Source organism: Carassius auratus, unplaced genomic scaffold, assembly GCF_003368295.1.
Source record: "Carassius auratus strain Wakin unplaced genomic scaffold, ASM336829v1 scaf_tig00047419, whole genome shotgun sequence".
Taxonomy (NCBI): domain Eukaryota; kingdom Metazoa; phylum Chordata; class Actinopteri; order Cypriniformes; family Cyprinidae; genus Carassius; species Carassius auratus.
The window spans coordinates 3,102-30,420 of NW_020527030.1; the positions used below are offsets into that span (position 1 = coordinate 3,102).

Below are 27,319 nucleotides of genomic sequence, written 5' to 3' on the forward strand. Positions count from 1 at the left end.
TTTGGCAAGTAAAGAAATTTGGATTTTATCCAATTAATAAAAATAAAAAAAATAATCAGCCATCTAATCGATTTCAAAATAATCGTTAGCTACAGCCCTATTGTAATATATTTTGTATTAATATGCAGTGTATGGTTTACTGCACTCAAATTTTTTTTTTTTGTACTTTTTATTAGGTGAAAAACTCACCTAATATATATATATATACAAATGAATGAAAATGAAAACCAAAATCACACCAGCCCCAGTGTGTGTCACTCACAATCTACGCATGAGTTCAGCCGGATACTGGTTCCGGGGGTCACGCGTGTCTGCGGGGTCATGACCTCTGGTCTCCATCATCAGCCGGTGCTCGATATAAACGTCCAAGGCATCCTTCGCCACAACCTACAAAAACAAACACACAAACATATATCGATTAGTGGGCATTATTACTGATACACAGCTGTGTGAGCGTTTATATCCTGCATGTATGCAAATTATATTGGTCAATCTTAAATCCACTTAAATATCCAGCTATACATGAAGATCTGTGTGATAATGGTTTACATTTTTCAACAATAACAAAAGGTGTGATTTGTTATGTAGCATATATCATTCTTTGAGCGAACGTGGAAAAAGCTGGATGTTATTTTCATTTTTTTCTGACAGCGGTACAGATCTATAATGTGAGATGAACCTCTCTCTCTCTGTATTCAGGCAGCAGCTCGTGAACCGCATCTGCAAACAGTCCAGTGTAACGCTTGGCGTTCTCACACACACTCTCCACCAGCTCAGGGTCTTCCTCCGCCACATCATCCAGATCCAGCACCAGAGCCACCTGCTCTCTGTGCGCCAGAGACACCTGAACACACACACACACACACACGGGTGAGCGGGAGTCCAGCAGAAGCTGCAGGAACGGAGCAGGCTGCAGATCTCACCAGCTGAGCGCCGTATTTGAACACCTTCTTCCCGGAGTCATCCTCGCTGTAGAACTCCTGCAGGAAGCGCTTGCACTTCTCTGGAACACAGCCACAGCAGAAGAGCCGCGATCACACACAGATCTTAAGTCAACACGGCTGTGTAAATGCAGTAAAAGTTTCGCTCCAAATGAGCGCGCGGTCACGCAGCGGGAAAAACAGCAGTCACGTGAGCGCGCGAGGACGAAGCGTAAACAAACGCGCCAAGGAACACAGAAACAACAAAAAGCTCAAAACGTTCGCCGCAGGTCACGATTAATAGCTCATGCGACACTCTGCGTCCAGTGTCACGTGGTCACTAGCAACTGTTAAGCAGATAATAAACTAAAGAAGATAAAACACAGTTTAACTACATGATCAACGCGTTAAACAGCCTCGTATCGAATCAGTTCGCGTAAACTAACATGAACACGCGTCATCTCGCTGAACGTTTCGCGTTATAATTGACGCTCGTGTAACGCCACTTGATGGCGCCTGGCTGTTTTTGTAAACAAAGAAGCACATGGCTGTGGAGCCGCGCTGCTTCCGCGATCCCTCCGCGCTTCATCAACTAGTCCCCTCTGGACCGGGTACGCGCCGTGGACTGACCACGCGCAGACCAAACTCTCACACTGCGCGGTAATGCGACGCCTGACAACCGCTGCGGAACCGAGTGATCGGAGTAAACAGAAACGCGTGATTTTTTTTGTTGTTGAAGATCGGTCTTAAACAAGCACGTGCTCTCCGTGCGCAGCCGCTCTTTGTTCCGAAAATCCATCCGGGCACTACAGCGCAGTTTTCGCGAGCAATAAAACTAATTTTAGAAACTAAAAAGTTACATGCATAACGGAACAAACAGCTCATAGACTATGTCACACCGACTCCGAGTTCAGATACCAAATATAATGATTCATTTGTTTTGATCTAAGTTTCATCTAATAGACATCGCCTCAGAAAAACAGCAGAGAGAGTTCTTAACAGAACTTAAGTTCAGTGTGCGCTAGAAATTTATTTCCCAACTCACCCTTCTCCGCCATGTAATCCTTTGGTGCCATTTTTGTTGCGGAAGTGTGGAATAGTCACGTTTCTAAGGTAAATCTGTGACTATTTAACCTAGAAAACGTTTCCTTGACTGAAGATGCAGCGCGGTCTGAAGAGCAGCTGCAAAAACTGGCGCGAATCTGCTACCGCTTTCCACCAATCAGAGTGAGTCTTCCAGTGCGCGAGGGCGGGGCTCTGACTATGGCGCGAGAATCTTCCAAACGTAACACGTCACGTGGACAGATCGACCAATTACATCTGCGCTTTGAAACGGCGGCAAAACAATACGGTTTATGACGTCTTGACAAAAGCGGCGACGAGCTCATTGTCATAATATCCGCACGAGACGCTGAGAGGAGCACCGAGAGAAGAGTGAGGCGACAGAATTAATAAACCTAATAAACCAGTCCCGTCGCAGGGGCTGTTCCAAGTGGCCTGCATTTTATGTCGTTAATGTCTCATTTGCATTACTGTTTTTCCACCCATGTTGTCCTTTAAAAGACTCAAATAGTCATATAATACAAGACTGTATAAGAATCACAAAAGACGACAAAAAGTTGTACAATTTAAACTTTTAGGCTGGTCTATAAACGTGACTTTTTTACGCCCCTCGTGCCGGGCTTCGGGCTCATTACTGCGGTCAAGCCAGCCGCCAAGTAGAAAAGCACGGTCAATCTAGCCGCCACGTTATTTCGAGGGTCGCGTATAAACTACATATTACGGTAACACCGTCAGAGAACTGATCTGAATGGAGTGCTCTTCCAGCGATCGCTACTTTTTTCCCCCAACACACAGTCCGTTACTGTCTGCTGCTGAATACCAAAATAAAAACCCTCGAATACTCATATTACAAAATAAGAACAATAATATATGCTTGTTGCATCTCTACATTCGAAAAGCTATACAAATAAAAGTTCTAGAATGCACAGACAGAAAGTACAGTGTCAGCTGCATGCTGCTGCATCTACTTTAAAAAAACTATAAAAATTAAAGTTATAGATTGCACAGGCCACTTTCACCTCAGATTGAGAGTACACCTTGCCACGATGTCAGATGCATCGTTTCAGGACAGTCTGATGTGGAATTACAAAATAAGAGCCTCCCAAATCTCATAAATGGGATGCTGCAACTCTATTTTCAAAAATCTATAAAAATCTAAATTATAGATTGCACAGGCCACTTTCACCTCAGATTGAGAGTACACCTTGCCACAATGTCAGCTGCATCGTTTCAGGATAGTCTGATGTGTAATTACAAAATAAGAGCCCCCCAAATATCATAAATTAGATTCTACATCTCTATATAAAAAAATCTATAAAAAGTAAAGTTATAGATTGCACAGGCCACTTTCACGTCAGATTGAGAGTACACCTTGCCACGATGTCAGATGCATCGTTTCAGGACAGTCCGATGTGGAATTACAATATAAGAGCCTCCCAAATCTCATAAATGGGATGCTGCATCTCTATTTTCAACAATCTATAAAAATCTAAGTTATAGATTGCACAGGCCACCTTCACCTCAGATTGAGAGTACGCCTTGCCACAATGTCAGCTGCATCGTTTCAGGACAGTCTGATGTGTAATTACAAAATAAAAGCCTCTCACATATAAGAAAAGAAACTGCTGCATCTCTACTTTGAAAAATGTAAATTTAAAAAAGTTATAGATTGCACAGGCCACTTTCACCTCAGCTTGAGAGTACACCTTGCCACGATGTCAGATGCATCGTTTCAGGACAGTCTGATGTGGAATTACAAAATAAGAGCCTCCCAAATCTCATAAATGGGATGCTGCAACTCTATTTTCAAAAATCTATAAAAATCTAAATTATAGATTGCACAGGCCACTTTCACCTCAGATTGAGAGTACACCTTGCCACAATGTCAGCTGCATCGTTTCAGGATAGTCTGATGTGTAATTACAAAATAAGAGCCCCCCAAATATCATAAATTAGATTCTACATCTCTATATAAAAAAATCTATAAAAAGTAAATTTATAGATTGCACAGGCCACTTTCACATCAGATTGAGAGTACACCTTGCCACGATGTCAGATGCATCGTTTCAGGACAGTCCGATGTGGAATTACAATATAAGAGCCTCCCAAATCTCATAAATGGGATGCTGCATCTCTATTTTCAACAATCTATAAAAATCTAAGTTATAGATTGCACAGGCCACCTTCACCTCAGATTGAGAGTACGCCTTGCCACAATGTCAGATGCATCGTTTCAGGACAGTCTGATGTGTAATTACAAAATAAAAGCCTCTCACATATAAGAAAAGAAACTGCTGCATCTCTACTTTGAAAAATGTAAATTTAAAAAAGTTATAGATTGCACAGGCCACTTTCACCTCAGCTTGAGAGTAAACCTTGCCACAATGTCAGCTGCATCGTTTCAGGAAAGTCTGATGTGTAATTACAAGATAAGAGCCCCCCAAATATAATAAATGAGATGCTACATCTCTATATAAAAAAATCTATAAAAATTAAAGTTATACATTGCACAGGCCACTTTCACCTCAGGTTGAGAGTACACCTTACCACAATGTCAGATGCATCGTTTCAGGACGGTCTGATGTGAGATTACAACATAAGAGCCTCCCAAATCTCATAAATAGGATGCTGCATCTCTATATTCAAAAATCTATAAAAATCTAAGTTCTACATTGCACAGGCCACTTTCAACATAGATTGAGAGTACACTTTACCACAATGTCAGCTGCATCGTTTCAGGACAGTCTGATGTGTAATTACAAAATAAGAACCCCCCAAATATCATAAATGAGATTCTACATCTCTATATAAAAAAATCTATAAAAAGTAAAGTTATACATTGCACAGACCACTTTCACCTCAGATTGAGAGTACACCTTACCACAATGTCAGCTGCATCGTTTCAGGACGGTCTGATGTGAGATTACAACATAAGAGCCTCCCAAATCTCATAAATGAGATGCTGCATCTCTATATTAGAAAATCTATAAAAAATTAAAGTTATAGATTGCACAGGCCACTTTCACCTCAAATTGAGAGTACACATTGCCACAATGTCAGCTGCATCGTTTCAGGACGGTCTGATGTGTAATTACAAAATAAGAGCCTCTCAAATCTCATAAACAAGCTGCTTCAGCTCTACTTTCAAAATTATATATAAATAAAATGTATAGATTGCACAGGCCACTTTCACCTCAGATTGAGAGTACACCTTGTCACGATGTCAGATGCATTGTTTCAGGACAGTCTGATGTGGAATTACAAAATAAGATCCTCACAAATCTCATAAATGGGATGCTGCATCTATTTTCAAAAATCTATAAACATCTAAGTTATAGATTGCACAGGCCACTTTCACCTCAGATTGAGAGTACACCTTGCCACAATGTCAGCTGCATCGTTTCAGGACAGTCTGATGTGTAATTACAAAATAAAGGCCTCCCACATCTAAAAAAAAACTGTTGCATCTCTACTTTCAAAAATGTATATTAAAAAAAGTTATAGATTGCACAGGCCACTTTCACCTCTGATTGAGAGTACACCTTGCCACAATGTCAGATGCATCGTTTCAGGATGGTCTGATGTGAGATTACAACATAAGAGCCTCCCAAATCTCATAAATAGGATGCTGCATCTCTATATTCAAAAATCTATAAAAATCTAAGTTCTAGATTGCACAGGCCACTTTCACCTCAGATTGAGAGTACACCTTGCCACGATGTCAGATGCATCGTTTCAGGACAGTCTGATGTGTAATTACAAAATAAAGGCCTCCCACATCTAAAAAAAAAAACTGTTGCATCTCTACTTTCAAAAATGTATATTAAAAAAAGTTATAGATTGCACAGGCCACTTTCACCTCTGATTGAGAGTACACCTTGCCACAATGTCAGATGCATCGTTTCAGGATGGTCTGATGTGAGATTACAACATAAGAGCCTCCCAAATCTCATAAATAGGATGCTGCATCTCTATATTCAAAAATCTATAAAAATCTAAGATCTAGATTGCACAGGCCACTTTCACCTCAGATTGAGAGTACACCTTGCCACGATGTCAGATGCATCGTTTCAGGACAGTCTGATGTGTAATTACAAAATAAAGGCCTCCCACATCTAAAAAAAAAAACTGTTGCATCTCTACTTTCAAAAATGTATATTAAAAAAAGTTATAGATTGCACAGGCCACTTTCACCTCTGATTGAGAGTACACCTTGCCACAATGTCAGATGCATCGTTTCAGGATGGTCTGATGTGAAATTACAAAATAAAAGCCTCCCAAATCTCATAAAAAAGCTGCTGCATCTCTACTTTCAAAAATCTATAAAAACAAAAGTTATAGATTGCACAGGCCACTTTCACCTCAGATTGAGAGTACACCTTGCCACAATGTCAGCTGCATCGTTTCAGGACAGTCTGATGTGTAATTACAAAATAAAGGCCTCCCACATCTAAAAAAAAAAACTGTTGCATCTCTACTTTCAAAAATGTATATTAAAAAATGTTATAGATTGCACAGGCCACTTTCTCTCTGATTGAGAGTACACCTTGCCACAATGTCAGATGCATCGTTTCAGGATGGTCTGATGTGAGATTACAACATAAGAGCCTCCCAAATCTCATAAATAGGATGCTGCATCTCTATATTCAAAAATCTAAGTTCTAGATTGCACAGGCCACTTTCACCTCAGATTGAGAGTACACCTTGCCACGATGTCAGATGCATCGTTTCAGGACAGTCTGATGTGTAATTACAAAATAAAGGCCTCCCACATCTAAAAAAAAAACTGTTGCATCTCTACTTTCAAAAATGTATATTAAAAAAAGTTATAGATTGCACAGGCCACTTTCACCTCTGATTGAGAGTACACCTTGCCACAATGTCAGATGCATCGTTTCAGGATGGTCTGATGTGAGATTACAACATAAGAGCCTCCCAAATCTCATAAATAGGATGCTGCATCTCTATATTCAAAAATCTAAGTTCTAGATTGCACAGGCCACTTTCACCTCAGATTGAGAGTACACCTTGCCACGATGTCAGATGCATCGTTTCAGGACAGTCTGATGTGTAATTACAAAATAAAGGCCTCCCACATCTAAAAAAAAAACTGTTGCATCTCTACTTTCAAAAATGTATATTAAAAAAAGTTATAGATTGCACAGGCCACTTTCACCTCTGATTGAGAGTACACCTTGCCACAATGTCAGATGCATCGTTTCAGAATGGTCTGATGTGAGATTACAACATAAGAGCCTCCCAAATCTCATAAATAGGATGCTGCATCTCTATATTCAAAAATCTATAAAAATCTAAGATCTAGATTGCACAGGCCACTTTCACCTCAGATTGAGAGTACACCTTGCCACGATGTCAGATGCATCGTTCCAGGACAGTCTGATGTGGAATTAAAAAAATAAGAGCCTCCCAAATCTCATAAATGGGATGCTTCATCTCTATATTCAAAAATCTATAAAAATCTAAGTTATAGATTGCACAGGCCACTTTCACCTCAGATTGAGAGTACACCTTGCCACAATGTCAGCTGCATCGTTTCAGGACAGTCTGATGTGTAATTACAAAATAAAAGCCTCCCAAATCTCATAAAAAAGCTGCTGCATCTCTACTTTCAAAAATCTATAAAAACAAAAGTTATAGATTGCACAGGCCACTTTCACCTCAGATTGAGAGTACACCTTGCCACGATGTCAGATGCATCGTTTCAGGACAGTCTGATGTGTAATTACAAAATAAAGGCCTCCCACATCTAAAAAAAAAAACTGTTGCATCTCTACTTTCAAAAATGTATATTAAAAAAAGTTATAGATTGCACAGGCCACTTTCACCTCAGATTGAGAGTACACCTTGCCACGATGTCAGATGCATCGTTTCAGGACAGTCTGATGTGGAATTACAAAATAAGAGCCTCCCAAATCTCATAAATGGGATGCTTCATCTCTATATTCAAAAATCTATAAAAATCTAAGTTATAGATTGCACAGGCCACTTTCACCTCAGATTGAGAGTACACCTTGCCACAATGTCAGCTGCATCGTTTCAGGACAGTCTGATGTGGAATTACAAAATAAGAGCCTCCCAAATCTCATAAATAGGATGCTGCATCTCTATATTCAAAAATCTAAGTTCTAGATTGCACAGGGCACTTTCACCTCTGATTGAGAGTACACCTTGCCACAATGTCAGATGCATCGTTTCAGGATGGTCTGATGTGAGATTACAACATAAGAGCCTCCCAAATCTCATAAATAGGATGCTGCATCTCTATATTCAAAAATCTATAAAAATCTAAGATCTAGATTGCACAGGCCACTTTCACCTCAGATTGAGAGTACACCTTGCCACGATGTCAGATGCATCGTTTCAGGACAGTCTGATGTGGAATTAAAAAAATAAGAGCCTCCCAAATCTCATAAATGGGATGCTTCATCTCTATATTCAAAAATCTATAAAAATCTAAGTTATAGATTGCACAGGCCACTTTCACCTCAGATTGAGAGTACACCTTGCCACAATGTCAGCTGCATCGTTTCAGGACAGTCTGATGTGTAATTACAAAATAAAAGCCTCCCAAATCTCATAAAAAAGCTGCTGCATCTCTACTTTCAAAAAAGTATATTAAAAAAAGTTATAGATTGCACAGGCCACTTTCACCTCAGATTGAGAGTACACCTTGCCACAATGTCAGCTGCATCGTTCCAGGACGGTCTGATGTCGAATTACAAAATAAGAGCCCCCCAAATATAATAAATGAGATGCTACATCTCTGTATAAAAAATCTATAAAAATTTAAGTTATACAATGCACAGGCCACTTTCACCTCAGATTGAGAGTACACCTTACCACAATGTCAGCTGCATCATATATGGACGGTCTGATGTGGAATTACAAAATAAGAGCCTCCCAAATCTCATAAAAAAGCTGCTGCATCTCTACATTCAAAAATATCTAAAAATAAAAGTTATAGATTGCACAGACCACTTTCACCTCAGATTGAGAGTACACCTTGCCACAATGTCAGCTGCATCGTTTCAGGACAGTCTGATGTGTAATTACAAAATAAAAGCCTCCCAAATCTCATAAAAAAGCTGCTGCATCTCTACTTTGAAAAATGTAAATTTAAAAAAGTTATAGATTGCACAGGCCACTTTCACCTCAGATTGAGAGTACACCTTGCCACAATCTCAGCTGCATCGTTTCAGGACAGTCTGATGTGTAATTACAAAATAAAAGCCTCCCAAATTTCATAAAAAAGCTGCTGCATCTCTACTTTGAAAAATGTCAATTTAAAAAAGTTATAGATTGCACAGGCCACTTTCACCTCAGATTGAGAGTACACCTTGCCACAATGTCAGCTGCATCGTATCAGGACGGTCTGATGTGGAATTACAAAATAAGAGCCTCTCAAATCTCATAAATGAGATGTTGCATCTCTATATTAGAAAATCTATAAAAATCTATAAAAAATTAAAGTTATAGATTGCTCAGGCCACTTTCACCTCAAATTGAGAGTACACCTTGCCACAATGTCAGCTGCATCGTTTCAGGACAGTCTGATGTGGAATTACAAAATAAGAGCCTCCCAAATCTCATAAATAAATTGCTACATCTCAACAATAAAAAATATATAAAAATTGAAGCTATAGATTGCACAAACCCATTCCACCTCAGATTGAAAGTACACATTGCCATAGTTCCACATCGTTTCAGGACTGTCTAATGTGGAATTTTTAAATAAGTGCGTACCAAAATTCACAACGTTGTGTCTCTGCAATCAGAAACCTCACACTTCCACTGTATCCAAACACACACACACACAAGCACTTTTTTTTTTTTACAAGACAAAAAATATTTGAAGACATTGTCTACATACACACAGACACACACATATATACAGGCCCCCTTTTATTACCCATTTCTGTGTTGTTTTTGAGGTTTGTGTTCTTGAGTGTTTGCTGCTAAAAAGCTAATTTTTTGTTTCATCTGACCATAGAAGCCAGTCCCATTTGAGGTTCCAATAATGTGTGATATCTGAATATGCTTTAGTTTGTTTTTGGATGAGCTAGAATAATTTTTCTTGTAACCCTCCTAAACAACATGTGTTGATGTAGATTTTGTTTGACAATTTTTTTTAAGGTTTTCTGAGACTAACTATTTTCTACAATTCTCCAGCTGTGATCCTTGGAGGGTTTTTAGCCACTCAACTCTCCTTCTCACCATGCATTAGGACGATATAGACATACGTCCTCTTCCTTTTTGTAACATTTTATGTTGATTGAAAATTATTAATTACTGCCCTGATGGTGAAAATGGTCCACTTCACCAATTTGTGAATCTCAATTATCAGCAAAAGATAATTTTCATTCATCAGAAATATATTCTTTGGTTTTTCTCATTGAGATGGATGGTTGATGGATTTTTAAACTTTGTTTTCCCTCCTCTTTATATTTTTGTGAAACAGGTAGCCATGGCTGGATAATTTCATGTTTATAATCACGCTGGAGTGCTCAAAAATATATATACCTCATTTTTGCTATATGGAATGCAAAAACGTTTAAATTCAGTATATCAAAACTGCTCAGAATGCAGATATAACCTAAGGTTTTTTTCTGTATTGTGAGCAGTATTGAGATACTGATCTTCAAAGTTTTTGCAGAGTTTCATCTGTGTAAACGCAAACTGTTTACTTTTAAGATGTTTTAAAACATAAAACTAGTGTTGTAACAATGTTCTAGTTATAGTTCCTGTGGCTCAAGTGGTAGAGCTTTGCATAAGCACTGCAAGGCTGTGGGTTTGATTCCCAAGGAACACATGTTAGGTAAAAAAAAAAATGTTAGCCTGAATGCAATGTAAGTTGCTTTGGATAAAAGTATCTTCTAAATGCATACATTTAATTTAATAAAATTAAAATTAAAATGTATATTTAATGTATTCATGACATTTATTTTATATTTAAAAAATCTCTCCGGACATCAGTATGGCTAAAATAACATGCAAACATTTATTATTGTAATTGAGACCAAATCAATTAAATTGTTCTAACTGAAAATAACTTCTAAGTATGGGTCACCATAATTGGCTGTATGTCACTTCACTTTCTTTCACTTTATTTCTCTACACTGATTTACAGTTTTTCAGCGCTCTCCTCATCGCGCCGCAGTTCAGCGACATGACAAAGAAAGATGATCCTGATTGGTCCTCTTTTGTTAAAAAAAAAAAAAAAAGTCCCAAAATGTACACAACTTTAAAAATATCACAAAATGTAAACAAGTTGTCCCAAAATATGAATATGAGAATAAGAAAAATGTCAGATAGTACTTTATAATGCCACATTTCAAAGAGCGCAAAATCGTAACGTTAATAAGTTCCTGTCAGGCACTTGTGAGACCTAAACAGCCATCCATCTTGAGGGCATCAACGCCCACTACAGTACGATTGACATTTCGCAACAATATTGCTGCATCAGAGTAAACACATAAAAATCGTAGGGTTGCACGAGGACTGGAAGGATGTCGAAGCAAGACGAAGGGTGACTGCAACTTTTATTACATAATAGAGTTCCTCTGCTAAATTGCTATATTTTGGTTGGACATTTAAGGAAAATTACTTGAATCGACAGTGACGGTGTTTGCTATCCACCATTAGCAAAATTAATGATCAACCAATTGAGTAGCACTATTCAGTCATTTATTTATATACCATTTTACTGTGATGTCTGAGTTAACGTAATACTTTATTTTAAATTAAAGACGTTTTACTAGGACACTCGTAAGATCAATCAATTGCAGAAACTGATGATGCTCGTTGACGCTATCATGTAAAAATAATCACGGTGATGATAACTTTGCAAACTGATGTCATGGTTATGTTTTGAGCACTGTATAGGCCTAAAGCAGAAACATATTTTAATCGCAAGTTTTCATCATACTGACACTTTGGATTTTCTCCCAGAGTGCGCTCATTCAGGGTGTTTGGGGTGAGTAATTTTAGTTTTTTTTTATTTTACTATCCATCCATAAAAATGCAGTTCAATAACTATGTCCAACAACTATGTTTTTAACTGTATTAATGGACTTTTTTTCCTCTATAGAACAAAACCAAACTTGTATCAATTGAGGAAATTGTGGAGTCAGTTGAATTCCTGACAAAAAATGTCATCAAATTTGATGATAATGTGACACGAAAAGACGGCTTTTGGGGACAGGTGTGCAGTGCACATACCATTCCTAACACCAAAAACAATCGCTATAGACTTCTTAGAGCATTTCGTAAGGTGAGCACTTCTTTGTTTCACTAAAAGGTTTTCAAAACAAGACTCCTGACACAAATGGTTATTAAAATTACAGTTAAAATATGATTACACACACACACTTTTATGTATAAATATGTATGTACATATACATTTCTCTTGTTGTTCTCTTGTTGATATGTAGTGTTTTTTACACAATCTTTTAAGGTTTAAAAATTTATCAGTTACATGCAATTTTATATATTTACTAGTGAAATTATAGAATTTTCAGATTCATAGACAAAGTCACAGGTTGACATGTCTGAACCAGTTAGTCAACCTTTTTGGTTCTGACATCTGTTTCATCTACAAATTCCTACTTTGTAAAGCCAACTTTTTCTATCTTTCTGTAAAAGCACCAGCCAGATTCGTCCCCATCTCCAGTGCCATCCGAGGACAGTGGAAGTGCCGCTGGAGATGAAAGACGCAAGTCTTCTGAACCAGTTAGTCAACCTTTTTGGTACCGACATCTTTTTCATGTAAGACTTCTTACGTTTTAATAACAGTATTTTCTGTCTTTCTGTAAAAGCACCAGCCAGATTCGTCCCCATATACAGTGCCATCCGAGGACAGTGGAAGTGCTGCTGGAGATGAAAGACGCAAGTCTTCTGAACCAGTTAGTCAACCTTTTTGGTACCTGACATCTTTTTCATGTAAGACTTCTTACGTTGTAATAACAGAATTTTCTGTCTTTCTGTAAAAGCACCAGCCAGATTCGTCCCCATATACAGTGCCATCCGAGGACAGTGGAAGTGCTGCTGGAGATGAAAGACGCAAGTCTTCTGAACCAGTCAGTCAACCTTTTTGGTACCGACATCTTTTTCATGTAAGACTTCTTACGTTGTAATAACAGAATTTTCTGTCTTTCTGTAAAAGCACCAGCCAGATTCGTCCCCATCTCCAGTGCCATCCGAGGACAGTGGAAGTGCTGCTGGAGATGAAAGACGCAAGTCTTCTGAACCAGTCAGTCAACCTTTTTGGTACCGACATCTTTTTCATGTAAGACTTCTTACGTTGTAATAACAGAATTTTCTGTCTTTCTGTAAAAGCACCAGCCAGATTCGTCCCCATCTCCAGTGCCATCCGAGGACAGTGGAAGTGCCGCTGGAGATGAAAGACGCAAGTCTTCTGAACCAGTCAGTCAACCTTTTTGGTACCGACATCTTTTTCATGTAAGACTTCTTACGTTGTAATAACAGTATTTTCTGTCTTTCTGTAAAAGCACCAGCCAGATTCGTCCCCATATCCAGTGCCATCCGAGGACAGTGGAAGTGCTGCTGGAGATGAAAGACGCAAGTCTTCTGAACCAGTCAGTCAACCTTTTTGGTACCGACATCTTTTTCATGTAAGACTTCTTACGTTGTAATAACAGAATTTTCTGTCTTTCTGTAAAAGCACCAGCCAGATTCGTCCCCATCTCCAGTGCCATCCGAGGACAGTGGAAGTGCCGCTGGAGATGAAAGACGCAAGTCTTCTGAACCAGTCAGTCAACCTTTTTGGTACCGACATCTTTTTCATGTAAGACTTCTTACGTTGTAATAACAGTATTTTCTGTCTTTCTGTAAAAGCACCAGCCAGATTCGTCCCCATATACAGTGCCATCCGAGGACAGTGGAAGTGCTGCTGGAGATGAAAGACGCAAGTCTTCTGAACCAGTCAGTCAACCTTTTTGGTACCGACATCTTTTTCATGTAAGACTTCTTACGTTTTAATAACAGTATTTTCTGTCTTTCTGTAAAAGCACCAGCCAGATTCGTCCCCATATACAGTGCCATCCGAGGACAGTGGAAGTGCTGCTGGAGATGAAAGACGCAAGTCTTCTGAACCAGTCAGTCAACCTTTTTGGTACCGACATCTTTTTCATGTAAGACTTCTTACGTTGTAATAACAGTATTTTCTGTCTTTCTGTAAAAGCACCAGCCAGATTCGTCCCCATCTCCAGTGCCATCCGAGGACAGTGGAAGTGCCGAAGGAGATGAAAGATGCAAGTCTTCTGAACCAGTCAGTCAACCTTTTTGGTACTGACATCTTTTTCATGTAAGACTTCTTACGTTGTAATAACAGAATTTTCTGTCTTTCTGTAAAAGCACCAGCCAGATTCGTCCCCATCTCCAGTGCCATCCGAGGACAGTGGAAGTGCCGCTGGAGATGAAAGACGCAAGTCTTCTGAACCAGTTAGTCAACCTTTTTGGTACTGACATCTTTTTCATGTAAGACTTCTTACGTTGTAATAACAGTATTTTCTGTCTTTCTGTAAAAGCACCAGCCAGATTCGTCCCCATCTCCAGTGCCATCCGAGGACAGTGGAAGTGCCGCTGGAGATGAAAGACGCAAGTCTTCTGAACCAGTTAGTCAACCTTTTTGGTACCGACATCTTTTTCATGTAAGACTTCTTACGTTGTAATAACAGTATTTTCTGTCTTTCTGTAAAAGCACCAGCCAGATTCGTCCCCATATACAGTGCCATCCGAGGACAGTGGAAGTGCCGCTGGAGAGGAAAGATGTGAGTCTCCAGTCCAAGTAAGTTATCACTGTTTGTGATTCATTTAAAACAGTTCAGGGTATTTGAGGCCACTAGGCCAGTCTGGTAATTGAAAAGTTTCTGATCCAAATACCTTTGACATTCAGGAGAGTTTTTCACAGTATCCTTTAGAAAGACAATGGTCCACTTCAGGGTTATAATTGTTATGGTTTCACATGATAATAAAGGTTCAGTCTGTGATTTCTCAAAGTCATATTTTTTCAAATTTTGGTTCCTGAGGCTCAGTGGTAGAGCATTTTGTTAGCAGCGCAAAATGTCATAGGTTAAATTCCCAACATACAGTACAGACCAAAAGTTTGGACACACTTTCTCATTCAAAGAGTTTTCTTTATTTTCACAACTGTGAAAATTGTAGATTCACACTGAAGGCATCAAAACTATGAATTAACACATGTGGGATTATATATGGAATTATATACATAACAAAAAAGTGTGAAACAACTGAAAATATGTCATATTGTAGGTTCTTCAAAGTAGCCACCTTTTGTTTTGATTACTGCTTTGCACACTCTTGGCATTCTCTTGATGAGCTTCAAGAGCTAGTCACCTGAAATGGTCTTCCAACAGTCTTGAAGGAGTTCCCCAAGAGATGCTTAGCTCTTGTTGGCCCTTTTGTCTTCTGTCTGCGGTCCAGCTCACCCCAAACCATCTGGATTGGGTTCAGGTCCGGTGACTGTGGAGGCCAGGTCATCTGGCGCAGCACATCATCACTCTCCTTCTTGGTTAAATAGCCCTTGATGCCTTCAGTGTGACTCTACAATTTTCATATTCATGAAAATAAAGAAAACTCTTAGAATGAGAAGGTGTGTCCAAACTTGTGGTCTGTACTGTACATACATGTTGTTAAAAACGAAGTAAAAAAAAAGTAAAGCCTGAATGCACTGTAAGTAGCCTTGGATAAAAGTGTCTGCTAAATGCATAAATGTTAAAACGTTGATGAACACTATTATTATATTTAAAATCAACCCAAACAAACACATATTCCCTTTATTGCTTCACCTTTAAAAGACATGAAAATGTAAAGCAGTTGTTGAAGTAACTTTGTCACAGCTGAAATGGACCAATATAATGCTTTAGAAAAATAAAGTCCCCCCCATCCACTGTTTAATTTTTTTAAATTATGAATTAAAATAATAATGTTATTTTATAACTATAAGTAATTTGTTTATTTTTGTAATGTCACTTTACATTTTTGATGTTTGAATTTCTACGTAGTCAGGTTTGACAATATTAATAACACAAAAACTGTTTTAGAATTAAACTACATAGTTTGGTTTGGAATATTGTGGAACCATAAATTGATAAATTAATAAAGAAGAAATAGTTATTGAAATTTTGCGCATCCATGTTAGAAAAATGCACATGGACAAGTGAACAGTCCAAATGTGTCCCCCAAATAAGCAGCACCATCTTAAGCAACAGACAAATAATTACGTTTTTCTAGTACAGATTAAACTTTCACACGTAACACATAAGTAGTTTAGTGTAGATGATCGTTTTTAAAAAACAATTTTTTCTTCATGGCAAACCATTAACATTGTACTTTTTCCATTAGGGCTTCATGATTAGTGAATCAGATGAAGACGGGTTTGTCAAAATCTGTGTGCCTAAGAACCCCTCCTTCTTTTTCATTGACAAGAGTGAGTGGGATAACCTGATAAAGAAGAGGAAAAAAAGAGGCTTTGCAGGACTTCAATGGACCACAGTAATTTCCAAAGGGCTGAGGACAATACACCCATACTGTTCATTTGCTTTTAAAAGACACAGACTGAAAGGATTGGGTTTGAAACAAACCAGCCCAGAATTTTCATGTCTTGCCTACTGCCGATTTGAAGATTGTCCAGTCACTGTTACAGTGACTGTGGATAGTGACAAGGACCTTAAAGCAACAGTTGAATTTCAGGGTGAACAGTGCATACATAATCGCACTGAACTTAAAAGAAGACCTGTAAGAGCAAATGACAGAAAAACATTAGGGAAGGAATTACAAAAACAGCTCCCACGAGCAATGTTTCTAGAGAACATAGCCAAAATACCTGAGGATGTAATGGAGTCCGGCTGTAGAGATGTTGCTCCGAGTCGCAATGTCTTGAAAAACATTTCATGGGAAGCCCGTAAGTCAAGCCGCCAACACAGCAATGAAATAATCAGCCTTCAAATAATGCTACAAAAGAGAACAAAGAGTCCAGATGAGGTACTCCAGAAAGTGATGCTACACCCAAAAGGGGTCCTGCTGTGGTCAAAAAGGAGTATACACATTTATCAGGAACGATGCCAGGAGGACATAATTTATCTAGATGCGACTGGAAGCATAATGAGGAGAGAGACAGGATCACCTCCATTCTATGTATATGAGTTGGTGGTCAGAAATCCACACAAAACCTCATCTCCATTTCCTGTTGCCACGTACCTTACTTGCGACCACACCACAGCCTCAGTTTTGTATTTTCTTGAGGCATTTCTAACAGACGTGGCAAGGTGGTTTGGAAGGAAGGGCATGCGGTCACCTGTCATGGTCATTTGTGATGGGTCAATTGTGTTAATGCAGGCTATATGCATGGCATTTGCCAAAAAAAACCTGACTGACACAATAAACCACTATTACAACATTGCAAGTGGAAAAGGGAAACCGGAAGACTTTGATGTGCCAATTCTGCATAGATGCCTCAGCCATGTGATGAAGAATGCGAAGGAAATGTGCAGAAAGTAGTAAGCAGAATGTATTATTACTACAAAATCCTTGTAGTATACATTAAAGAAATATATTATGAAATTTGTCTGCATTAAGTACATTTCTAATACAGCAGCAAGTCTTAAATGCAGAGCATAATGGGGTTTTAGTTCACACAAGTAACGTAATATCCATAAATGCTGTCATGTTAGTTTTTAAAAATTCAAATTCAATTATGATATTACTTTCCTCAGTGCAACAAACCACTACCACCTGGCAATGCATGTCTTTGGTGCCCTCACAACTGCAAGCACTTTAAAAGAACTGGATGACATGGTTCAAAGTGCTACAGTTGTTTTCTCCAGTCCATGCTGTGGTGCAAGTGTTGAGAAGCACTTCAAGAACCTGCAATCGTGGCTGCAGAAAAAAGGGACTCCATCGGATGAGACTACCAAGTCTAGAGGTGATGCAGAGGACTTGAAGGTAAATGTTAGATCTATCATCTGACCTTCCTGATCTATCTATCTATCTATATATCTATATATCTATCTATCTATAGGACATGGTAACTGTCAAAAAGGTCAAAGTGAGAACTTTTATTATTTTATTATGTTGGGGAATTTACAGTTAAAACCCAAGGACCAGACATTTGGCAATGAAGACCAGGAGTCAGAGATGAGTTCAATTAATAATAATAATTTTATTTGAAGAAAATAGTTTGCAATTTCATCAGCAGAAGTCAGCTTCAATACTCTCGACGGAGTTCGTAGGCCAGCCCCGTACAATAAAAAATCAAACACAGTTATACTCCAGACAGAAGACATTAGTTGCGTCAAAGCGCTGGTCAGCAGCAATCTGAGTGGTTCCAAAACCTAGATAAACTTAGACAATCTTCACATATGGGCATAAACATCTTCAGCATATCTCCAATAATTGTAGCAGGCATCATCACGGGTGAAGAAGACACCTCATCTCAGGTCCAGATGTCAGCAATGTCAGCAGAAACTATTCTTCTGTACAGAACATAGGTGCTGACACACACCCACATACACACAAAGCCCATATCTACAATTCAAGGTTCTCTAGCACTGGCAAGTCTCTTATCACTACGGTTGGATACACACACATAATAGGCCGACATTAATCTTGAGGAATAGAAATAGAGGATAGAACAGGATTCACAGTTCTATATTTCTTTTCGTCCCTCGCAGCGCACGTAGAGGAAGGGCCTCCCCTGACCCTTTTAGTTGGCCTTGTGACCCTAGGAGAAGGAATACATATGCTCCTGTCTCACATATGCTCCTGTCTGTTACTTCTAAACACTTATAAAAGGGAAAATATATATCTGTGTAAGCAGCATGCATCTATCTATACGTATATAGATGGCTTTTTACTTATTAAGTTAAATCATACAACAATCTTGGAAGTTAAATACTGATCAAACACTTTATTAATAATTACACAAAATTAATTAGATAATATATATATATATATATATTGAAGAAAGGATATGATCAGCGGCATCCACTCAATCCTCTCCTTCAATTATTATTTTGGTTATTGGACTAAGGAGGACATACTGGTAACCACAAAGACTGTTGTCTTCTCTTGAAATGCTGCAAATGTGACAAGTACTACAATTTACAGTTATTATCAGTTAGTTTGGAGAATTTCTTAAATCATTATTAATATTGCAAACCAGTACGTGCATATCTCAAAACAATTTGTACAAACAGCATTCAACAATGGATTACTTGCAAAAGTATTACTCTCCAAAAATCCATAGTTAATCTCTTAAAAGTAAGTATTTGTGTCAAGAAATAGACCATTGACATGATAATGACAAATGACAAAACCCTTTTGTCATTGTTCACAAATGTCAAAAATATTTAAGTCATAATGTCAGTCCGTAAAAGCACGGTTTCCTTATGTGTGTGTTCCTGTGGCTCAGTGGTAGAGCATTGCATTAGCAGTGCAAAAGGTTATGGGTTCGATTCCCATGGAGTACACATGTTAGGAAATGCACAAGGCTGAGTTTCTTATGTATGTAATATATACATTTCAACAGCCCAAATTTACACATTACTGCATGTGCGATATTAATTACAAGACAATGGACACGATTCAAAATTCTGCTGTACTGTACTTGTGGTCTGACCATAAAAATGCATTACAATGTCATTGTGATAGAAAATTAAAAGACACGAAACCAGTGGAGAAAAAGATAAAATAACAGAGGTAAACACACAAAAAAAAACTTGTGCATGCAGTGTAATTTTAACAGAGAACCAGTATAATATTTTTGGATCATCATTACAAAAAACTATTTATAATGTAGAAAACAGCAAACAGTTGTGCACAGTCAGTAAAATGGTTGTACAAAAGTGGTCAAAATTTGTTCAGAGTAGTGAGAGATTGCTTTTATGATGATGTGCACAAGATAATATATGATGTGGAGGTTGAACAAGTAGTTTTGAAAATTTCATTTCTGATCTTAAAATGCTCCAAAATATCTGAGAAAAACTGTAAAACACCTCTAATAACACATTGTTGCATTATTTTTAGGATATTACAGGAAGCAACAGATTTGCAAAACGTTGCAATGCAATTATTTCTAATGCCCCACTGGACAAGCATGGAGAGGTCAATGTGTACCAATGGCAAAGGGCTTATTGATCACCTCAAGAAATATGTTCTGCCATTTGCTGGATTATGGACCGGGATAATGCTAGGTTTGTCATATAACTAAGTCACATTTCCCTTTTGGACAGAAATATCAGACGGTGTGTTCTCTGACAATTTGAAAAAAAATTTTTGTTTTTTTTTAATACAAAGGTGACCTTGGACGACATGGGACAGGACCACAATATAAGCAGTGCTCCAGGAGATACAATGCCCTGAGAAAGCTTACAAGACAAGTAATTATATAGTTTGTACCATTCGAGTAAATTGTGACACAACTCTTATTTTTTCGTACAGATAAATTATGTTTTCACCTGTCTTTGTATCCTTTCTCAGAACATTACAAAGGACAACAAAACTCAAGGAGTAATGGAAAAGAGCCAGTGGGACTTGAAACATATTCGTTTTACTTCTGGCCGGCTCACCAGGCTTGATGACTTTGTAGCCCAGTATCGGATTAGCCACACTGCACTCCTGAAGGAGTATGAGGACTCCGAAAGAGTTTTCCGAAGGAAGGTTAGAATATTTACAGGAGAATTACATGTAGTGTGTCATTCCATTCTATGCTTTGATATGTAAACCATATCTACAAATCCCTTACTTTATGTAGACTTACAGAGTAGAAAAAGAAATATGGAAAGAAAAGCAACAGAAAAAACGGGGAAGATATGTCTCACCAATTCCCAAGCCTTTCCCTTTCAAGACATCAAAAAAGAAGGTATAGTGTCAATGTAATGCTTTCATGCGTTCTACAGAAATAAATGAAATTCATAATCTTCACATAACATAACAGTCCTAATTCTTATGCACCAATGGAAATTTCATCCACTCCAAAAAAAACAACAAAAACAAATTGATTTAAAAGACAAACAGAAGCACTTTCTCATGAGGCTCCTTAAAAATCTGATCTGTTTTTAAACTGTTGATAGTCCTCAGTTTCTGAGGGTCCCATTGGAAAACAAATCTCGCCCCCACAGCCAAGGTCATCCCTGGAGGGGGACCATGAAAACATTGTTGATATCAAGTCAAAGACAACAGCAACCCCACAGAATCAAGTAAGAATGCTTTATTTTATCAAATGTTCATACTCATAGTATTACCTTTTAAATGTTCTAGTTTGTTTTCATATTTTAAAGAATAAAAACAGTCTTATTGAATCTTATTGAAACATATCACCTTTCTGTTTAACTGTCTTTCATGTTTGGTTGAAATTTGTAGCTCACCACTTTGTGGAAAAGGAGAGACACTGAGGTTGTGGTTTCTGTGGTCCCTACACAAACCAAAGTAACATCATTTATCATTCATCACAGTGAACTGTGTACACTTCGGCCACACCAGTGGCTAAATGGCGAGGTACAGCATACATTTATTTTTTATATTTAAAATAGGCTTAAGTAACTTTTCATAACTATAAACCTGTATATAAAATTATAGATATACTATAAAATAAAGGTCCATGTTTCATACATAACTGTAAAGAATGTAGTGCAGGAATAATGAGTAGATCTACATTACCACTTAATCTACCACGATTAACAAATATGGACACAACAAATCTGAAAGTAAAATTCCATGTAGGACTGCCTATTAGGGGACAAAAAATAACAGAATGAAATTAGACTCATTAAGAACTACAAATTAACAAGGACAAATAATAAAGAGCTACTAAATGATTACATACTCGCCACAAAAAACATAAACAAAACCAAATTAAACCCTGTGTCTTGTAACGATACATTGATGTTTAAAGGCACAAAACGATCAGTCTATGCTAGAACCTGAAAAGTATTTATATAGTTTTTTTTTACGTCTTCATTCATGTCCAAACTGTTCTAAGCACGTCCTTCTGAGCATGTTCTCAAGTAGGCATGTCATGCGTCGTCTTGCATTATGGCAGATCACAGACTTAAAAGTTAATGTATCAAAACTTAATTTTTTATTTGTAATATGCATTACTAAGGATTTCATTTGGACAAATTTAAATCCGATTTTCTCAGTATTTTCAAATTCTAATAAACCATAAATTAATGGAAAGCTTATTTATTCAGCTTTCAGATGATGTGTAAATATTTTAAACAATTTAGCCTTATGACTGCTTTTATGGTCCAGGGTAACATATGGATAAATACTGTGTGGTTCTTTATAGCATGTGTTTATGTGTGTATACATTGCAATATTGAAATGGTTAAATTCAAACACAGTTACTCATTTTGAGATAAAAGTACAAATTGCTGCAAATGTTACATAGACAATAGCATTTTGTATATTGTAAATAATAATAAGACAAATATTTATTCTAGATAGAACAATGATGTGATCAATGGTTTGTAAATGTTGTACTCTTAATGTATAACACTAATTTTCTAAAAAAATATGCAATTGTTTTCCATAGATAATTGAAGCCCTGTTTCATATTGCTGCCAGTGAGCTAGAGATCGGGAATTCCATTTACATTCTTAATCACTACATGGCAGGTGTGATTCTGTTTGGGGAAAAACCTCAGCTTGCCCGGCAAAAATTGTCAAAGGTAGTTATGGTGGACTGACTATAGTATGGATATGCAATTTCGTGTGTATGTGTTTCCAAAGACCAATACTATATATCTTAAGTATTATAACCCTAACCACATGCAGAATTATGGTTAATGTCATAATATTTTTAAAAGGCAAATGTACTTAATAATTGCAAAGCTGATATAATGTTTGTGTTCTTTGGTAGATTAACTTGAACAATTACCAGGGAATTGTTTCTTTTGTGAACATTGACAATGTCCATTGGAAGTTTCTGGTGAGTAGGTGAATAACTTCATTTTGTCATTACCAAATCTGGATCTACTCAGTATTAGTATCAGTTGTTTCACCTTATCATTTTCAGTTCATAAATGCGGTCAACCACACAGTGTACCTGGTAGACCCATCAAGAAGTCCCACAGAGAAAGATGACTCAATTCATGCTGCCCAAAAACTCAGGTATTCTTTATGTAACTCATTGTCACATCCTTAAGCCACATTCTATGGCTACGTGAATGCAGTTGCACAGAATTTTCTATATTTATTTACCTACCCACTAACAAAGTTTTAATGACTTTGTCTACTGTTATTACACATCTAAAGGTTTTGCTTTCATGGCATAGAATGTGTACAAGTTATTGATATTGGTGGGACATTTCTCATTATCTTTAGATACAGCTTAAATACAACTTTATTTTCATTAAACATTACAAGTAAATAATAATACAAGTACTTGGTAACAAAATACAATTTAGCATTTGTAAAATTCCAAATAGTAGTTTTGTGCTAGTATTATAATAATATATAAATAATATTTATATTATATATAAATCATCATTGAATAAATAACTGAACAGTAAATACACACAGCAGGTGAAAAAAATATGGATAGATAGCTCATCGACAAACAAACATCGATTATTGTGAAGATGTTCAGTTGCTGGGGATACTAAAGATACATTTTAATAGATTTGCATTCACCACAGTGGTACACCAAAGAACCCAATAAGCATGCATAGACTGAAGTGTTTAAAAGATGTCATTATGTCATATTGCTATTTTTCCCATATCACAAGTAATTACTGACCAGGAGGCCTAAAGGTTAAATGAATCAAATCACAATTGATGCAAACATTGTTTAGACTTTGTATGACTTTAAAGTAATACAATTATTTACATAATTTACATTCTGGAAACTAAGAATAAAAAAAAACAATATAATAATTAAGTTATAAACATATGAATATTAAACATTTGGAATAGACTAGTAATTTGATTTCAAATTTTATGTACTTTGTTCCTAATTAACACATATTTTAATTATACATCACACCTAGTGAGTACATACAAATGAGGAATACGCAACAAAGAAAAACAGAGTGGCAGAATATACAGTGGAAAGGAGGAGTTATGACACATTCAGTCCAGCAGGATGGCAGTAGCTGTGGCGTCATTGTTGTCTTGGTATGTGACATGTACTGTAATACCTCTCTCTCTCTCTTATCTTCTTTATATTAAGTAAATATTTATGTCCATTGTCTTATTCATACTTGATTGTACAAAATGACAAGTAAAAGATTAGGGGAATTCTAGTTAAAAAAAGCTGCCATATGCTGGAGTCTGACATATTACATGATGGTCTTATATCATTGATTTTTTTAGATGGCAAGGGAAATAATGAAAGCATTTCCAAATGTTCCCATTTTACAATTTGGAACTTCCAGAAAGGAAATGGCCAATGAACGAAAAATGATGGCTCTACAGATACTCAAAGCATCAGGTTTGTAAAACAAGTTCTTGTCTGCTGTATAACAAATTATTATAGTATAACAAATAATTTATAAATTGAAATTATTAGAGTTATTAGTAGAAATGCATAGGCACACATTGTATCCATTGGCATTATTATTAGGGGCCAAGCACCAAAGTTCTTATTCTTCTTTGTCCATTTCTTCCACTCGAGTCTATGGCAGCCCATAGAGCCACTTGCAGGAAAGTTGTCAAATTTGGTACAATGATAGAGCACAGTCTCAACACATTAACCAAAGCAAATTTGGAGTCTCCAAATTTTTACTCATGATTATTATAAGAACTTTTAAAGCATAAGCCACAGAAGGAAATATTGGCTCATGCTGAATCGAATGATTTCCAAAATTGTAAAAGTCATAAGGTTATTTTTTCGCTAATTTCTATTGTTCGAAAAACCTACTTGTTGGATTGTCTGATTTTCAGCAAAAATTTGCTCAGATCATCTTCAGAAAATGCGGGCATAAAATTTTGGCATTCAAATTTATTTGTCCAGCCCATTATCGAATAAGACACGTACGAATTCTACGAAAACATCTAAAAAAGGATGAGAGGCTATATCTCTGCAACTGTTTGGCAAATCGAGACTTTGTGTGTGTTATAACAAGTATGACCTAAGACTACCTTCAGTGTTTTGGTGTTGTCCTACCTAGTGGTCAAGAGATATGAAAAATACATATTGTTGCTTATAACTTCTGAATGTAACTATGAATTAGTTAATGTTGAAAACATAGGTTTAACTAATTTAGTCAGCATGGACTAAGAATGAACAGTACTTTTACATAACTTATCAATTGTAGTAAGTTAAACAATGGAACCGTATTATAAAATGGTTAATAACAGTGTTGATTCCAGTGACATTGACTTACTAAATCAGTGTTTGTATGAAGTTGACTAATGTACTAATGGCACTTTGTTAACTATTAGCTTATAATAATCAAAAGTTTTTAAGTGATTTTGTACTTTACAATATACAGTGCCAGTCCAAAGATGGTAAACATCACTATTTGAATGGCTTTCTCTCCGGAAATGGAAACTCTCATGCATACCAAGTCTGTTAAGCAGCTTGACAGTTAGATATGGTTATAATAAGAATGTCACTTTTCAGTTACAGTTACGGTATATTATAATCTTGCATTACCTACATCTGATAGGTCTCTCTACAATCAAGGGTAATCCATGGTAACAAAAATTTTAGGTTAACAACTGAAAAATAACAACTACAGATGCCAGATGACTATGCAGAGGCCTAAATACATGAAAGTATTTGATCTCCAATGTCATATAAACATATGTTCACCAAATTGAAGGGGATGTAAATGCCACGTTTGTCTACATGCCACCACCAATGTTGAAAAAACAAGTAACACACATTGTTATTGTCACTGGAGGTAAATTACTGTTTTGAAGCCTGATTTAAAGGCTGGATCGAGAGTAAAATATTTGTTTGCTTTACTAATTTTTGTTTATATGAAAATTACAGTGTTCGATGAAGCCGAAAACTGTTCCATGTGTTCCCTTAAAAAGCCTACTGGATGTGTGCATCGTTTCATAAATTGGGTGAGTTTAACCACTAGATAAAGTGAAAAGCAATAGCAATATTAAACTGTAGCAGTTCCCTGATATTTCCAACTAATACATTTCTAGATCCAATGTGACTCATGTGAAAGGTGGTACCATGAAAAGTGCCTGGGTATGGCCAAAGAAGACCTGGAACAGGCCAGAGCTAACAGATGGAGCTGCATATTGTGCTCTTAAAGTGTTTTAATAAAACAAACTTTTTTCTTTTTCCTTTTTTTTTTTTTTTTTTTTTTGAAGTGTGCAGTTGTTCTTTTAAATTGTTATTAATAGTTGTAAATGGTAAATTGTTTTGATTAAATTGAGTATAAACACTGTTTTGTGAAAAATGTGAAAGAAAGGTCTTAAATTATTATAAAATTAAACATTTTTATGTGTGAAATTCAACATCAGAACATTATGTCTTTTTGTAGTTGATGTTGTACTCTTAATCTGAGTTGAAAATGGTATGTGGACCCTAGAACTTTTATTTTTATAGCTTTTTGAAAGTAGAGATGCTCAAAGCTGACATTGTGGTAAGGTGTACTCTCAGTCTGAGGTGAAAGTGGTCTGTGCAATGTATAATTTCAATTTTTATAGATTTTTTTATATAGAGATGTAGCATTTCATTTATGATATTTGGGGCGCTCTTATTTTGTAATTACACATCAGACTGTCCTGAAACGATGCAGCTGACATTGTGGCAAGGTGTACTCTCAATCTGAGGTGAAAGTGGCCTGTGCAATCTAGAACTTAGATTTTTATAGATTTTTGAATATAGAGATGCAGCATCCTATTTATTAGATTTGGGAGGCTTTTATTTTGTAATTACACATCAGACTGTCCTGAAATGATGCAGCCGACATTGTGGCAAGGTGTACTCTCAATCTGAGGTGAAAGTGGCCTGTGCAATCTAGAACTTAGATTTTTATAGATTTTTGAATATAGAGATGCAGCATCCTATTTATTAGATTTGGGAGGCTTTTATTTTGTAATTACACATCAGACTGTCCTGAAACGATGCAGCCGACATTGTGGCAAGGTGTACTCTCAATCTGAGGTGGGAGGCTTTTATTTTGTAATTACACATCAGACTGTCCTGAAACGATGCAGCTGACATTGTGGCAAGGTGTACTCTCAATCTGAGGTGAAAGTGGCCTGTGCAATCTATAACTTTTTTAAATTGACATTTTTCAAAGTAGAGATGCAGCAGCTTTTTAATGAGATTTGGGAGGCTTTTATTTTGTAATTACACATCAGACT

General features: G+C 37.0%; 3 protein-coding genes across 3 annotated transcripts; 2 read left to right on the forward strand and 1 right to left on the reverse strand.

Annotated features, from left to right (window-relative positions):
• Nucleotides 1-249: 249 nt before the first annotated feature.
• Nucleotides 250-2,236, reverse strand: LOC113088891 (DNA replication licensing factor mcm7-like). The gene is made up of 4 exons (XM_026255860.1): nt 1,966-2,236; nt 924-1,003; nt 680-844; nt 250-387 (listed from the first exon to the last, which is right to left on the reverse strand). Exons 1-4 carry the CDS (start codon nt 1,994-1,996, stop codon nt 259-261), a joined length of 405 nt encoding a protein of 134 aa, XP_026111645.1. The 5' UTR covers nt 1,997-2,236; the 3' UTR covers nt 250-258.
• A 9,273-nt stretch (nt 2,237-11,509) lies between these two features.
• On the forward strand, nt 11,510-20,522 carry LOC113088887 (uncharacterized). The gene is made up of 19 exons (XM_026255857.1): nt 11,510-11,529; nt 11,952-11,976; nt 12,091-12,273; nt 12,645-12,731; nt 12,818-12,904; nt 12,992-13,078; nt 13,165-13,251; nt 13,338-13,424; nt 13,511-13,597; nt 13,684-13,770; nt 13,857-13,943; nt 14,030-14,116; nt 14,203-14,289; nt 14,376-14,462; nt 14,549-14,635; nt 14,722-14,808; nt 16,386-17,536; nt 17,756-17,984; nt 20,067-20,522. Exons 1-19 carry the CDS (start codon nt 11,510-11,512, stop codon nt 20,175-20,177), a joined length of 2,850 nt encoding a protein of 949 aa, XP_026111642.1. The 3' UTR covers nt 20,178-20,522.
• Nucleotides 20,523-20,525: 3 nt separating this feature from the next.
• On the forward strand, nt 20,526-26,653 carry LOC113088889 (uncharacterized). Its single transcript, XM_026255858.1, has 11 exons — nt 20,526-20,699; nt 20,794-20,901; nt 21,113-21,238; nt 21,402-21,536; nt 22,576-22,710; nt 22,902-22,970; nt 23,058-23,152; nt 24,031-24,157; nt 24,356-24,473; nt 25,983-26,059; nt 26,147-26,653. The coding sequence occupies exons 1-11, from the start codon at nt 20,553-20,555 to the stop codon at nt 26,255-26,257; spliced, it is 1,248 nt and encodes a 415-aa protein (XP_026111643.1). The 5' UTR covers nt 20,526-20,552; the 3' UTR covers nt 26,258-26,653.
• The last annotated feature ends 666 nt before the right edge of the window (nt 26,654-27,319 follow it).